This window comes from Podarcis raffonei, chromosome 13 (assembly GCF_027172205.1).
Source record: "Podarcis raffonei isolate rPodRaf1 chromosome 13, rPodRaf1.pri, whole genome shotgun sequence".
In the NCBI taxonomy this organism is placed as follows: Eukaryota; Metazoa; Chordata; class Lepidosauria; order Squamata; family Lacertidae; genus Podarcis; species Podarcis raffonei.
Window position 1 is genome coordinate 25,160,053 of NC_070614.1, and position 16,331 is coordinate 25,176,383.

The window sequence follows — 16,331 nt, forward strand, 5'->3', positions numbered from 1 at the left end:
TGTCCAACAGAAACCCTAGTTTGGAATCACCAGTGGGTAGGGATAATGCGATTTAAAACAACATCTAAAATAAATACACTGAAGTTATTGCAAGCAATTTTGAGTTATAAGATTCTGCATGAATTTCGCACCCCTTAACCCCAAATGCATTTGGGATCTAGTTTCCACAAGGTTTTCCATACCTGGAAGGACTCCAAGACAGAGTTGAAGTAGATGAAGACTACCCGGGATATTTCATCTTCACCGGGGTTGACGAAGAAAAGCATGTAGGTAATGCCCAGCAAAGGAAGGAGCACAAGGGTAGCCTTCACAGCTTTTCTGAAGGAACAGCACAGGAGTTAAAATCCAAGCCAATTCCAGACCGGCACCCCAGTGTCCCCTCACCAATGGTTAGGATTGGGTCTACACATGTAGCAGAATGAAGTGGGAATGAGGTGGTAGAGTCCAAAGGGTGGACTGAGGCAAGGATCACATTCCTAAATTCATAAATATATATATTCCAAAGCCACTTCCTGCAAATGGGACTCTATAGCAGCAAATAGAATGATAGCTAGAACTTCTAGTGTGCTTAGACTTCCACTTGCAGGGAACCTTCCACAAAGAACAACACTTGAAAATGAAGAAGAAGAAGAGTTTGGATTTGATATCCCGCTTTATCACTGCCCTAAGGAGTCTCAAAGCGGCTAGCATTCTCCTTTCCCTTCCTCCCCCACAACAAACACTCTGTGAGGTGAGTGGGGCTGAGAGACTTCAAAGAAGTGTGACTGGCCCAAGGTCACCCAGCAGCTGCATGTGGAGGAGCAGGGAATCGAACCCGGTTCACCAGATTACGAGTCTACCACTCTTAACCACTACACCACACTGGCTCTCAGTATGATATATCCCAGGTAGCAGTCTAGCAGCTGCATTCTGGATTAGTTGTAGTTTCCGAGTCAGTCCCGAATGGCAGCCCCATGTAGAGCGCATTGCAGTGGCCCAAGTGGAAGAGGGTTGGTCCCGGTTCAGGGCAAATTCTAGAATTGACCTCTGGCTCAGAGTAAGCCCTGAGCCTTACATCCTGCATCTGGGTTACCAGACTCGTGCCTTTTAAAAGTTAAAAGGGCTGATGAGCAGGGCTTTCTGTAGCTAGGGAGAGCAAGTGGGCCTTCTCTTCAGTACTCTTACGGTTAACAGAATCAATAAATTCTGCAAAGCAATAATAGAAACCTGCTCAATTTGCACAATATATTTGAGTTGAGGAGTCAGAACAGTGGTTTAGCATAGCCCCTATCATAAACTCTGACCGCATATTCCCCACCTGTGCTCTTGCACCGATACCTGTACTGTATTGTCTCTGAGGTGGTCGAGGCCCGAAGCTTCGTCATCAGGATTCTGACAATGTTGAATAAAAAGATAAAGTTGATCTGCAATAGACACAGAAACGAGATTAAGTGGTGGTGTAAGTGTATAAAGAAATGCCTCCATCACCAATGCAAAATGACATTTTGTCACCACCCCCCCATCAGGGTGGTGCACACCTGTTTTCTAGGGCAAGTTTTCAAAATCAGTCCGTGCTTGAGGACCACCTGAATGCATCTCAACAGAAGTTAACATTTCCAGTCCGGTTTACTCTCTCTTCCACTAGGGGGAGCTACTCTCTCAAGTATTGCAAAAACAAACGGCCATTATTTCATCTGACATGACAGAACAATATTAATCTGAAATCTAATCTTGCTTTAAAAGTCTTCAGAGCTTAGTTGGACCTCAGAGTTAATGCTTTTTAGGAATGGAAATAAGGAGGGGGGGATAGTGACAACCACATTCTGGATGTGATGCAAAATAAACCCTTCTCAGATAATTGCTCTGTCTCCCCAAAATATGCCAAGCTCCTTTATGAAAAGCAAGGTAGGTGTGTACAGTAAAATTATTTACTGATCAGGCCACAGAAATTTGTATATGGCCGTTTGAAATATGTTTCATTGGCAGCAGAAGTTCCATCTCTCCTTACAGTTTGGACTGTCCACTGTTTGTGAAGATTAGAGATGTAGAGGGTTTCCTCCCATTTCAAGCTGGGTTGTTTTATTGGCCTGCCAGCAAATGCTGAATTACTTCTTGTTGCAGAGCAGTTTGTTAAAGCAAATGTGATTGATGGTTTTGCTGATAAATTAGGTCAATGACATTTCATTCCACTTGCAGCGTTTTGTATTTGTCGAACCCTCTTGTTTTGGCCCACAGCTATAAGTAAAGACAGATCTAACATTTTAAGAGTTGCAGGGGTGGGCTTGACAGCCCATATATATATATATTCCTGCCTTAAGGAGTAAAAAATAAATAAAAATGGTTTTGCAGATCCCCAGAGAGAGCTCGGGAGAAGCTGGTTATGGGGGATGCCCAGTGACTATTGTCTCAACATCACCAACTCATAAGATACCACCCCACTTCCAAGAAATCCCTGCAGCACTTTTAAAATCAGTTTTCAAAATGCCGAAAAAAATTAGGGGGGAAGCGTGTCACAAGAAAGATGCATCTCTTGCTTAAAGAAAAAAAAAGGACCTCTTTCCATGGGAAGAGAGAACACTTGAGAACTGGATTCCTTTACCTGAGAAGCAGCCCTCATTTCCTTCATTTCACTCACCTTGTACTTCTCAAGTCAGGTTCACACTACGGGTTTAAAAGCCTACGGAATCCCAAACCCACTTATCTGGGACTTAAGTCCCACTGAATTCAGCAGCACTTACTTCTGAGTAGACATGGTTAGGGTTATGCTGCTACCCCCTTGCTGGGAAAGTTCTTTAAATGTTCTGTACGTCTTCATAACAATTTATATGTACACACACACACACACACACACACAAAACCACACACACACTTTTACGTTTTTGTTTTGGGAGTGAGATCAGCATGTGAAATGTTGTTGTTTAGTCATTTAGTCATGTGCAACTCTTCGTGACCCTATGGACCAGAGCACGCCAGGCACTCCTATCTTCCACTGCCTCCTGCAGTTTGGTCAAACTCAAGCTGGTAGCTTTGAGAACACTGTCCAACCATCTCGTCCTCTGCTGTCCCCTTCTCCTTGTGCCCTCAATCTTTCCCAACATCAGGGTTTTTTTGCAGGGAGTCTTCTCTTCTCATGAGGTGGCCAAAGTATTGGAGCCTCAGCTTCAGGATCAGTCAGGGCTGACTTCCATAAGAATGGATAGGTTTGATCTTCTTGCAGTCCATGTGAAATGGATCACATCTATATATGAAATGGAGCTTTCTGAGTTCTATAGTAATGCCACAAAACCCCTCAGGAGTGTTTTTACGCGTTTGGCTTGCTTTTTATTATAGCAAGCACTGTAGTATTACTCCAGCCTTGTCAATAAGCCAAAGTTACTAGTCTGCTAAGAGGCCGGTAGAATGCCCCTCCTCCGCAACCAAGATGGAAACGCAAGCTGCTAGCCTCTTCGTGGGCTTGTTCAAAAGTTGCTGTCTATCAAGCAGGCGAGCAGAGGGAGAGATGGAGGGATCTGTCCTTCCTGCACCAGCCTCCTCACCTACGTGGAGTTCCTCATTGCCTGCAACGAGCAGGTGAGTGCTTTAAAAAAGATGAATAAAAGGCAAAATAATAATAATAATGGCCTCTTTTAACATAACAAAGGAATGCTGGGAGGTGATTCAGGGTTTCTGAAGAGGTAATGAAGACCCTACTTTACTTTGTCTCTGACAAAGAGAGAATGAGATCAAGATGGAAGAATGGGATCGAGCCCAGCTCAGACCGAAAGTTCTCCCAGAGAGAGGCTGCTTTGATTTAACGTTTGTCCAGATAACACGCGAGGAACCCTCATGCCTTCTTTCGCTCTCTGGCCTCCTCCAGAAGCACTAATCCTGAGGGAAATTAGGCATGAGGATTCAGGAAGTGTTACAAAGTGGCTGCCCAGAGGGCAGAGGCGGCAGCAGTCTCCTCAGGCGGCGCGGCAGGCCCTCTAACTAGACAAATCGCCTCCGACTTTCCCCCCAGGCCTCTGCATCAGCCTAGGCTGCCTGATAGCGGCTGCTATTATCCTCATCAAATAACATCATTAACAAATTTGCTGGAGGCAGGGGAGGTGTGCGAATTGTGCTGTGTTCAGTTGGTAGCAGTGCCGGTGGTAGTGTTGAGCTCGCGCAAGATAGAAGTTGTGCCAAGATGGCAAAAGCAATAAGGAAAGGAAGAGTGGGAGCGATAGATGGAAGGAAGAGCCCAATTAGATGTGATGCAGGAAACTTTTGGATTATTATTTTTTTAATTTAAAAACCATGTCTGAATTTGATGTGGATCAGGTGGTCAAATACAAAACAGGGATGGGGGCCTCGAGCATCTTTAATAGTTGTTTATTTCAGCAGGTGGAGCTTGTCACGTAGGCTCCATTGGCTGAAAATTCCCTTTGCTATGCAACTTATTAAAGGTGCAAGTCCCCTCCTTTGCATCAGGCCACCCTAGGTGTGGAGTGCTAATTGTTTAATCACACGCTGAAATGCAGAACGCCTGTATGCATGTTGGTAAGGGTGTAACATCGGAAAATTCCACTGGCTAGAAGGAAGCTCTCTCTCAGCCTCTAGCTGGGTTGATAATTAACTGTTGTTGTTTTCTGCTAGCACTCACGTGAGTGTTTAACTTTAGATCACATGATTAAGGTATTCAGTTGCAAATCTGCCATTTTGAAGCGGGTTGCCTTTTGTTCCCAGGCATAGTGAGAGAAGGATGTGATAAGAAGCCTCTCCAGGCTGGATGCAGTGTAATGCAGGCTATGGGAAAGACAGAGCACTGATCTCAGCTCTGGTTGTAATTATATATTTAAGAATATATTCTTGGATATGTACATGCTTTATACAACGTTCTGGGTGTACCATTGATTCTTTTGTACCTGCTTTTGAAGAAGTTTGGTTAGTAAAGCTTTGAATAATAATTACGAGTCTGGACAATTTTTATTGCAAAGGGAGTCAGCCTTTATGGAAATTGTCCGCTTTAAACTTTTTTCCCTGCAGGGGAAGATATGCTTGGAGCCAGTATCCCCCCCCCCAACCATAAGTGAAAAAGCAGTGATCAAATACAGAGTCTCTTCCAGGAGTGCTGACTCTAGGGGGCAGACTGTCGTCATGCCGCTCAATATTCCTTAGCAGGGGTCTCAGCCCTGCAAATGTTGAGGGGGTGGAGGAGGCCAAACAGCTGAGCCAGCACAGCATCAAAGGCAAGCTCCTCCTGAGTGTGAGAGAGGAGGAACCGTGGCCATTGAAGCTGCGCTGCACTGGGCAAGGCCTCCTCACAACTATGCGCATGTTAGGCATGTGACATCACAGGCATGCCATGTCATGTCTGTGCCATGCTGCTGGGCCTCCCTAATCTTCAGCCCAAGGTGACGCCTCCAGTTCCCTCCCATCTAAGATGTGTGAAGATTAAACTATCAGGACTGGTTTAACTTCATGCACGGCTTGCGTCACATCTAGTTTGGCTGAAAATAAATTAAAAAAGTGTCCCTCCTAGGCATTCTGCAAAAAACTGCAAAACTGCAAGAGGGTTACTTCCAGAAGGACCAGATGCAAGAGAATGACAGAGCTATTGTATTTGGGTAGAATAGGAAATTTTAGTGCAGAATTTCCCACTGACGGATCGGTCTGGCCCCTATGATCAGCTTTTGCTGCTGATGCTCCCATTTCTGCACAATTATGAAAAGGTACTGGAGTCTTGGCCTCTTTTGTTCTTACATTACCTTAGCCGCAAAAGCAGCCTCCACCCCCCCACTGTACCCCGAAAAAGTATTGAGAGTGGGAAGGAAGGGACTTCTGCTCTTACCAACAGCACCAGTATCATGGGACCTTGGTAGATGTAGTCAGTATAAATCCCTGCTCGTTTTCCAAACCAGCACCTGTAATTCAGAATGCAGAGCACAAAGAAACCACAGTGAGGATTTAACTTCATCCACGGTTGAAGCTGAACCAGATTCCAGGCCTTAAATCCATTTCTGATGCAGGATATAATAAAGAAAGAGCATCTCTGGGCATGGGCAGAGTGCTTTTCCTTGGCCAAAACCTCCTCCTAACATATGTAGGATGAGGAAGAAGAGCTTCAAGGCTGGAAGACCATGACCTAAACTGTATAAAATGAAAAACGTACGGCACATTTCACACAGATCTATTTGATGAAAACAAACAGCCGGCATATTTAGGGATAGGTAAGTGTCAGGAAGTGTCAGAAGGGGTGCTTTTTAACCCTTCCTCCCATGCCATGGTCCCAATGAAAACAATCAGCCACACCCCTACACCCCAATACTGCTGTTTGCTCCTAGAAGGAAACAGCTGCTACCACCAATGTCAGGCTTCTCTGTCAAAACAAATAGTAGTTTTGGGGAAGAAAATAAAACCAGTGCAGTTGGGAAGGAGGAGTTGGGAGAGAAAATGAAACCACCCCCTACCATGCGTGGTACCATTACCCTGATCAGGCCCACTGTCTCATTCCTGCTATTTATTTTCTCTCTCTTTCTTTCTTTCTTTCTTTCTTTCTTTCTTTCAGCAAGACACATGAAACCGTGCATTTATTGCATCGCCCAGCTTGAACCTCATAATCTGAGTTACTGTCACCACTCACCACCCCTCAAGACTGTAGTTGCTGAGAAAGGCAGGGAAAGGTGTCAGGGGAAAGAACAATTTTCTAAAAACCTGCCAAGAAGACCTTTCTAAGTGGCTTGCAACCCCCAACAAGAGGGTGGGTGACTGGTTTCAGCCATAGCCACAGCCAGGACTCAGCTTGAAAGCGAGAAGCCATGGCTGATAATTAAGGCAAATGGCAGCCAGCCCAAATCAATCCTGCTTGCCTGCGTGATTAATGGCCATGGAAGCAACTTGCCAGGGGGCTGCTATGTCCTCCATTAGCAAGTCACTGGGAAAGCAGGATCAAGGGCCCAGAATGAAAGGCATAAGACCCTCTCATTAAATCCCAGGCTGCTTTAGCTGGGGGGGAGGGGACCTCCCACGATGGTGTTTCATTAGCAATGCCCAGTGCTGTGTTTACACTTTAAAAAAATAAATCACCAAGTAGTTTAATTCTGCTACCTCCATAAATTGTGCAAGTTTGTCTAGATTTGCTGAATCTTCCTATTTTAGCCTACTTTTTTAAGCTACAGAACAGAGAATTGGGGAGCACGCTAAACGTTCCTTCCTTCACCTCTGCTCAACCCACTATGAAGGGCCAAAGGACGCAGAGATGTTAGGAAATTTGGGATGGGACCTCTAGCTTGTTCAAAAATTCTGTTTCTTATAAAAGTAGCTGCAGGGGTTGGGTGGGGAGAGCAACCTGGGTTTGAAATGCAGCTCTTGGGAAGAGGGTGCGTTAATCCCCTTCCACTCCCGCACTGTTTTCCCAATTCTAAATTGCTTGCAACACTCCCACAAGGGGCTGCCCACTTGCCAATCACCTGACATCATAATCATGTCAGGTGACTTGCTTTAGCCCTGGGTGGTGGATAATAAAAATAAATAAATAAATAAATAAATAAATAAATTGTTTATACCCCACCCTTCCCGGTTCAGAAAACCGGGCTCAGGGTGGCTAACAACAAATTTAAAACACTTATTTGATGCAACAAAAAACAGCACAAAATACAGTATAAAACGTGAATAACAATAAATTCAGAATTCAAAAATCAATTTAGGGGGGAAATCCATCCAATAAGCATTAGATGATCACCAGGGCTAGCTGGCTAAATTAGTCCTATTTGGGCCAGTGGAGAGACCAGGGGAGAATTAGCTGTGGGATCCCAGAGTGGGTAATCTTCATAAAAAGGGGAGGGGGAGGGAAGGAAGGGGAATAAAAGATCAGGCTAAGTTCAAATTGAAAGCCAGGTGGAATAGCTCTGTCTTACAGGCCCTGCGGAAGGAAGTTAAATCCTGCAGGGCCCTGGTCTTATGGGACAGAGCATTCCACCAGGTTGGAGCCATCACTGAAAAGGCCCTGGCCCTGGTGGAGGATAATCTAACTTCCTTAGGGCCTGGGACCTCTAAACTATGATTATCCATGGACCTTAAGGTCCTCTGCAGGGCATACTAGGAGAGGCAGTCCCATAACTACGAGGGCCCTAAGCCACAAAGAGCTTTAAAGGTCAAAACCAGCACCTTAAACTTGACCCAATACTCCACCGGTAGCCAGTGCAACAGATACACGGCCCTCGAAGCCCTGACAACCAGCTGATTGTTGGCGCTAGGAGAGAGCCAAGCAGGGCACTCACTCTACACGGGTCTTTGCAGGCGCCATTGATCCTACTGGCTTCTTTTTGGCCCAGCCGTTGCTTTACCTGCCACACACCTGACATGTGACATCAGGTGGAGGGCAGGTGGGCTTGGCTTAGCAGCTTCATGGGCTTAATGGGGAGTGCCTAATCTGGCCCACCAGTCAGAGGTTTCCATTCCCTGAACTAATCCTATCCATTGGGACTAGGATATCCCTGAAATTTAAACACCTACATCCAAGGTTCTCAAAGTGGATGGTACTGCCCACCAGGTGATGGCAGGATTACTTAGGAGGGTGCCAAGAGGTGGCAGGGGGTGCTGGAGATGTAAATGACTATCAGACTTTGAAAAGCTGGTATCATTGGATCAAGCATTCATCAGTTTTGCTGATTAATTAAACTAAGTAATTGGAATTTGAATGCACGTGCAATTAATTGCCACTGTTTCAAATTCCATTGCATTATCATCTCCCTTAGTGGGTGGTGCATTTCACTATTCTGAGTAGTGCTTTTTATAGGTTAGGGGGCCCTGGGGTGAGTTTATGGAACGAAAGGAGCGGTGGCCTCCAAAAAGTTTGAGAGCCACTGATCCACATTCTTGGTGCAGGTAAAGAGCTTTTTGTTTGGTTCATGGGTGGTTGGGGTGGTAGTTGGCAGAGTGGGGGAAGAACACTGCCTGCCTGTAAGCAAGGCCACTCCTGATTTCTTGCTCATCTGCTAAAATCGCCCCCAAGTCTGCTCCTGATTGCCTTTGTGCAAAGCGGAGAAATGCCAGCAGAGCTTCCCTCCTTCCACCCCCAGATCCCTCCGTAGCACCCACTCCAAGGCTGTGCAAGCCTGCTCTAGAAGCCATTACCATAGCAGCAGAAAAGCAGGATGGGGGAGAGAGAGAGAGAGAGAGAGACTAGGGCTGACTTACTTCTCATTGTCATAGTAGAGTTTCCCAATGGCCCAAGCGATGATGATGGGGAAAGGGATGCCTGTGGATGAAAGCAAAGACAGGTCTCAGGGCATCCGGTGAGGAATGACCTGGCATTAAGGCAAGGGGTTGTGGTAGTTGGGGGAGCAAATGGGATATGTGGCCTCAGCTCAGGGACCCACCCATACCGAGCGAAACTATCACAGTGCTATTTCCTAAGCTCAGATGCAGAGCCTGTTATTTCTTGTGTGAGGGCTCAGTGCTCCTATAATGAGTGAGAATGAGAGTGCTTCTGAGCATCTGCAGAGCGAATAGGTTAATTTGTGCCCCTGGAATCATTGCAGCTCAGCCTCAGGCCCTGTTGCGCATACTAGAACGCATGATGGTGCCTCTGAGCGTATAACAAAGACACACTGGGTCCCTATGGCTTAACTCCAGAATGTGCTTTCAGATTCTGAAAAGGTATACATGATAAACAAAAAAGTACTCCTGAACATCAGCGGAGTTCTGAGTCTAATCCAACCCCCTTGAATCTTTCGGCCAACACGGGACTCGAACCCACAACCTTGAGGTGGAGAGTCTCATACTCTGAGCTATCCCTTTGTCGCCTGGCTACCCTGCAGGATATGCTACAGCCACCCCTCTCCTTGCCACTCACACCAGCCGATGCAGATGAACATCCATTTCCTCAGCTTGTCTGTCGAATAGGTGAGGACGATGGCCGTGTGAAGGTAGCAGCCCTCGCCAAACATCCAGAAGAAATTGGTGACGTGGAAGTAGTTGTAGGCAGCTGTGACGAGGCGGCACCAGGGCTGTGTGTGGTGAGAGAACAGGCAGAATGGATGAATTAAGAGGAAACAGCCCCACAAATCCTAGCCACAAGCAAGCCTACCCTATCTCTATGAGGACACAGCTACTCTGAACAGCTTAGCATCGTCCCCTTTCGCCTGCTAACGGCTGAACATTCATAAACAGTGAGGCTGAGGCTCCATCCTTCGGCTTTAAAATTCCCAACCCTTCAGATCGAAGCAAAGCCAACTGCAAGATAGCTCAACCCATCTGCAAATAAACTACGGCATCACTCTCAAGATGCTAGAGCTCATGGAAATTCAGCTTCCTTTTCACACTAAGGAGACCCCGGCTGAACCTCAGCTGCCGGGTAGCTCAGATCAACAGACTTGAAAGCGTTCCTTGGCTCAGCCTTCAACAACATGGCACCCTCTAGAAATTAGGGGCGGCAATTCCACCCAGCCTCAGCCAGGCTGCCTTGGCTTCTGCCAGCAAATCCAACAAGGAGATACCTGGATTAGAATTTCATTTTTGGTCTTACTGTAGGACCAGTCATGGTGAAATACCTGCAGTTCAACTTGCAAATATCTGACAGGTTTATGGGCCTGATCGGCTGGCTCTTTTAAACTCTTAAAGACATGCCAATGTTTTCAAGGTGCTAAAGCCAAGTGATCATGATCATGTTGGTCTATATACTAATTGGTGGCATTTCTTCCTAGGCCTACCTGGAGAAGCCAGGAAGTGATCCTGAAACCTTCTGCATGTTGCAAAATGCTCTACCACTCAGCTCCAGCCCCTTGACAGAGGCCTCATCACCTGGGGATGCCATATGTCCGGATTTTTACGTACATTACCGGGATTTCAAAGGAGGAATTGACATCGGGGTGGGGGGATTTCCAAAAGGCAGCATTTTGTTCTGGATCTTAGGCAAGTCAATTGAGAAAGCGTGTTTTTTTGGTATTTTTTTGTGGGGGGAAGCTCAACAACTTTTGGGGTGTCCTGGTTTTTATTTTTTGAAATATGGCAACCCTATTATCACCAGCTCACAATATCTTAGGGCTTTACACTATAGATCAGGGTTTCCCAATCTTGGGTCTCCAGCTGTTTTTGGACTACAACTCCCCTCATCCCTAGCTAGCAGGACCAGTGGTCAGGGATGCCGGGGATTGTAGCCCACAAACAGCTAGAGACCCTGATAGAGATGCTATGTTTTCAAGGCTTGAGTTTCATCTAACAGGTCAAGATGCAGCGACCTCAAAGGTCATGGGGAAAGTTTCTTGATCCCCCTTGCTTTTTTGTTTTGTTTTCCAAAGTCCAGCAGGCATCCAAGCCAAATTGCTAGCACCAGATTTGAGGCCAGGCTGAGGAGAACCTACCACGTTGCTTTCATGGACTTCTGGATTCATGGTGAGCTGGACCACAAACCACGTGGCGTTCCGCAAAATGAAGGCAGTGATCAAGTTCCAGTGGATAATGTTTCGTAGGCACCGGATGCTCCTGGAGGAGAAAAGGAAAGAGCATGCAAAATGGCAGCACAGGCACGGCCCAAAGGATGAACTGCCCCACTCTCAAGGCAGAACCCCTCCCCTTGCATGTTATTGCCTTGCCCCTACCTCTCTTTAACTTTTAGATCAGCCTTCCCCAGCCCGGCGCACCCTCCAAATGCTTTTGGGACTTCAACTCCCATCAGCCCCAGCTAGCATGGCTGTGCTGGCAGGAGCTGTAGTGTGTAAACATCTGGCCAGTGGCAGGCAGGCACAGGCTGCTTCAAATGATCTCGTGGGCCCTTTGGCCTGACTCACCTCAGGCGCATGAAGAGGACGAAAGCAGCTATCAGTGCTGCCAGGGAAATGCAGTGCCCAAGGTAGTTGATGATGACAGCAACATGGTAGTGCAACTTGCTTCTCTTCTGTAGGGGGAAAGGCAGGAAAAGGTTCAGCATTGGGCCACAACAGCATAGTAACTATCATTTGTAGTCCAATTCCTTCAGACCTTTTCAACCATGCTCCAAAGAGAATGCCACAATATTCTTACCTTGTTTCACTAGCCGGTGGTGGAAGCAGCCTCCATTAAACAACCAGAATCTGCTTAGCCATTACCCTGAATCCAATGCTTTCCCTTTCCTCAAACCAGAGATGGAGGGATCTGGCACCCTCTAGGCATTGCTGGACTACAACTCCCATCAGTCCTAAGCATGGGCAACGCTGGTTGCTATTGGTGGGAAACGGACTCTTAGCAACATCATGAGAGCCACAGGTCCCTTTAGCTCCTTTATCGTCATGTTCACCTTTAGATCATCTGTGAAATGATCTCCTCCTCCTCCTTCTATTCTGGGTTTAGCTAATGATGTTTTATAAGGAGCAGCATAAGTGGTAGTCAGTTCGAGAAGTTGCTTAATACTGAGCCCAACCATTGGTCCACATAGCTCAGCGATGTCTATATTGGCTGACAGCAGCTCTCTATAGTTTCGGAGGGAGACATCTTCCCAGCCCTCTTAGAGACACCAAGAACTGAAATCTGGAACCTTCTGCATGAAAAATATGTACTCTACCACTGAGCTACAACCGTTCTTCCTGTTCTTTACATGCGTGGGAATAAGATGCTTCCTTTTGCCACTCCTGAACCATCTTCCCATAGGTTTTACTAAGTAATGGCAGGATCCAGGGATACTGAGCATCAGAGGGTCTGAGAAGAACTGTGTGCAATGATTGATGGAAGAGGAGAAGAAGAAGAAGAGTTTGGATTTGATATCCCACTTTATCACTACCTGAAGGAGTCTCAAAGCGGCTAACATTCTCCTTTCCCTTCCTCCCCCACAACAAACACTCTGTGAGGTGAGTGGGGCTGAGAGACTTCAAAGAAGTGTGACTAGCCCAAGGTCACCCAGCAGCTGCATGTGGAGGAGCGGAGAAGCGAACCCGTTCACCAGATTACAAGTCTACCGCTCTTAACCACTACACCACACTGGCCATACCCTCCAACAATGAAAAGAGGGACGTCACATTCCATAATGATTATTTTACTATTTATACCCCACACATCTTACTGGGTTGCCCAAGCCACTCTGGGCAGCTTCCAACATACATAAAAACATAATAAAGCATTAAACATTTTTTTTTAAAAAAAACCCTTCCCTAAACAGGATTGCCTTCAGGCGGTTTGGGGGTTGGATAATTCCATACCCTCCAACATTTCTCCAATGAAAATAGGGATATCCTAAGGAAAAGTGGAACATCAAATCAGAAACTGGGATGGCTTCTCTAAATCAGGGACATCCCTGAAAAATAGGGACACTTGTAATGTCAGCAATGTTTTTCTAAGAGTAGTATTTGGACTTGGTAGGCGCGATATAGGAAAAGGAAGCAGCCCAGAAGCTGACTGGTCAGCAGGGCTGGTCTGTCACATTCATTCAGCCTTTAACGGCATTATGTCTTGTCACATGAAAGTGCTTGTAGAACAGGGCAGCCTTTTCATGCCAAATGGGCTGCAAGAGTACTTTGACATGGAACCTGCGGGCCACACAGTGCCTTGTCGCACCAGGGGAAGGGGAAGCAAGGTCAAAACTGGGTGCCCTCCTCCAGCCTTTGTGCCACCTTTCAAAAGCTGGCTAAATGAGGTTGCCGGGCTTTGGGATGGAGGTGCAAGAATCTGTCAGGGTCCTAGACCATCTCATCTACTTCCCAAAGCTTGGAAAGTGCTAGCTAGGATTTGGGAAGGAGGCAGGAGGACCCTATGACCATGTCAGAGCCTCATGCCTGTTTCCCAAAGCCCAGCTCTCACGAAAGCCCAGCACTACTGGGCAGGGGTGTCAAATGTTGCTGAGGGCCACCAAAACAGGCCTCAAGGGCCATATGTGGCCCCTGGGCTGTGCCTTGGGACCATCCTGTTGTAGAAGGAGGGATCCTCAGAGATGTGGAACAGAGTACCTTGTGGAGAAAAACAACTTGCAGCCTTCTGATGTTTAAGATGCTATTGTCTTCTCACAAAGAGGGGGGGCACAGCTATTTCTCTCCCCCCTCCCCCCCCCCCACATTAATTGCTAATTCACAGAATGGATGCAAGCTTCACAGCAAGACAGTTGGCTAATTTAATTATCCAGCCACCCTCTCCTGCGACTTCAACCCAAGCCCCCAGGGACAGTCAAATGTAATTGCCGCTGCGGATATATCATGTTTCCAGGAACCTTTTCTAAATTCTAATTAAGTGACAGCCTTCTGGGATTTTCCAGATAATGGCTACACCATGAAAACTCCTTGCACACCTCCTTCTCGTGCCCCTCCACTAAACACACATGCGCGCACACAAGCTGCATAGTCAGAAAATATATGCACCAGCCACTGGCTGTTGCTACGCAGCTGCAGTGACACTCTGCCCCATGGCAGAATCCATGGGCCAGGGCTTGAGAGTAGGGACCCAAATCAGAACGTTTAGAAGGTGACCACAAGCCCGAGATGACCCCACTATGAGGCATGGCAAGGTGGTACATTCTGGGTACTATTAAGAGCAGCAGAGAGAGAAGACGACAGATCTGATCTGTAGAGCTTAGTTCATTGGGAAAGTCTCCTTTGCACACTCACTTGATATATCCATGGAGATTAAAAGGCATCAATAAAACCAGAATCAGTACCCCAACTTTTGGGTCATTCAGCTTTAGAGCTAAAACAAAGCCAGAAGGTGTAATCTCTGCTTCAACTTTATTCTATTTATAATATCTCTTATTTGCTCTTCATCATGAGGTCACATGGCAGGTTACAACAATATAGCCATACAATTATGAAGACAAATAAAACAGTTCCGAACAAAAATGGAACAGTCTAGAACAGTGTTTCCCAAACTTGGGTTTCCAACTGTTTTTGGACTACAATTCCCATCATCCTTAGCTAGCAAGACCAGTGGTCAGGGATGATGGGAACTGTAGTCCGAAAGCAGCTGGAGACCCAAGTTTGGGAAACACTGGTGTGGAGATTAAACAACAACAACAACAAAAGGAGGTGGATCCCAGGAAGCAAAATACCTTAACTTTCAAAAGCCAGGGTGAATTTTATTTATTTATTCCGTTTATATACTGCCCTTCATTCTAAGAGTTCAGGGCACTTCACAAGATAAGAACACAGGTAAAGATATACTCTCAGAGGATTGCATCAAATGGTAACCCTACTCGGAGTAGAGCCACTGAAATTAATCGACCCAAGTTAGCCATGCTCCTTGATTTCAGTGAGTCCGAGTAGAACTAACATTTGAGTAGGGCAATTTCTTTGAGGGAAGTTGTGAAAGTTAATCTGGCCCGTTATATAGAGAACCCCAGGGACTGTGTTACTCAGGTGGTAGTGAGGCCATGGTATGGCCACTTTATAATGAAATATAGCCCTACTTGAAATGTATGGCAGTTCATACCTCCTCGGTGAGGATCTCCTGACACTGGGAGTAATTCACACGGATTGCCCAGCTCCCGTTTGCAAAGCATTCTCTGTACACATTGTCTGGAAAAGAAAAATGCAGACAAAGAGAGTGAGAGAGGTCCTGGGAGTGTGACACAAGCTATGTGAGAGACTCGTTGAAGTAGCAGCGGTGGCTGCCTGAGGTCAACAGCAAATGGCGCCTCTGCCCAACCCCCTTAATTAGGCATTATTATAATATTCAAGGCATTTGTATACTGCTTAATCATCAGCATGTCTAACCTTAAGAACTCAAGGTTAGCCAAGTTATTTTCGTACCTGAGGCATACAGTCCCACAGGAATCTCTCCCCATCCCTGACTATCAAAGTACAATGATAATAAATCAAACAACTAATAATTTGCTGCCATTTCATGACACTCGGAATCAGTTGCCTGAGGCCTCAGTTGCCTCTCTCTATCCAATAAGAGGGCTAGAACAAGATACGCTGACAGAACAAGCAAAACAATCCCTGGCTTTCTTATTTGAACCAGCCTGAAGTTCTGTAAACACTAAGGAAGCCCTACTGAACAATGTGGGATTTGCCTCTGAATAAACATGTGTAGCACAGGGACATGGGTGGCGCTGTGGGTTAAACCACAGAGCCCAGGACTTGCCAATCAGAAGGTCGGCGGTTCAAATCCCCGTGATGGGGTGAGCTCTCATTGCTCGGTCCCAGCTTCTGCCAACCTAGTTGTTCAAAAGCACGTCAAAGTGCAAGTAGATAAATAGGTACCGTTCCTGCGGGAAGGTAAACAGCGTTTCCGTGCGCTGTTCCAGTTCGCCAGAAGCGGCTTAGTCATGCTGGCCACATGACCCGGAAGCTGTACGGCCAATAAAGCGAGATGAGCACCGCAACCCCAGAGTCGGCCACGACTGGACCTAATGGTCCCTTTACCTTTTAAACATGCGTAGCAGGTGGTGGGGAACATAGTCATAGAATCATAGAATCATAGAGTTGAAAAGACCA

At 46.4% G+C, this 16,331-nt stretch overlaps 1 protein-coding gene across 4 annotated transcripts in view; it reads right to left on the reverse strand.

Annotated features, from left to right (window-relative positions):
- Positions 1-16,331, reverse strand: part of CRHR1 (corticotropin releasing hormone receptor 1) — a 65,348-nt gene that overhangs the window by 2,100 nt on the left and 46,917 nt on the right. For 3 of the 4 annotated variants that reach the window (XM_053362114.1, XM_053362116.1, XM_053362115.1), the window contains 8 exons: positions 15,322-15,407; positions 11,730-11,836; positions 11,304-11,424; positions 9,797-9,950; positions 9,139-9,199; positions 5,792-5,864; positions 1,318-1,403; positions 183-318 (listed from right to left, as the gene is read on the reverse strand). In XM_053362114.1, coding sequence (XP_053218089.1) covers positions 183-318; positions 1,318-1,403; positions 5,792-5,864; positions 9,139-9,199; positions 9,797-9,950; positions 11,304-11,424; positions 11,730-11,836; positions 15,322-15,407 — 824 coding nt within the window. The remainder of the gene's footprint in view (positions 1-182; positions 319-1,317; positions 1,404-5,791; positions 5,865-9,138; positions 9,200-9,796; positions 9,951-11,303; positions 11,425-11,729; positions 11,837-15,321; positions 15,408-16,331) is intronic. The other variant, XM_053362117.1, reaches the window with a different exon arrangement.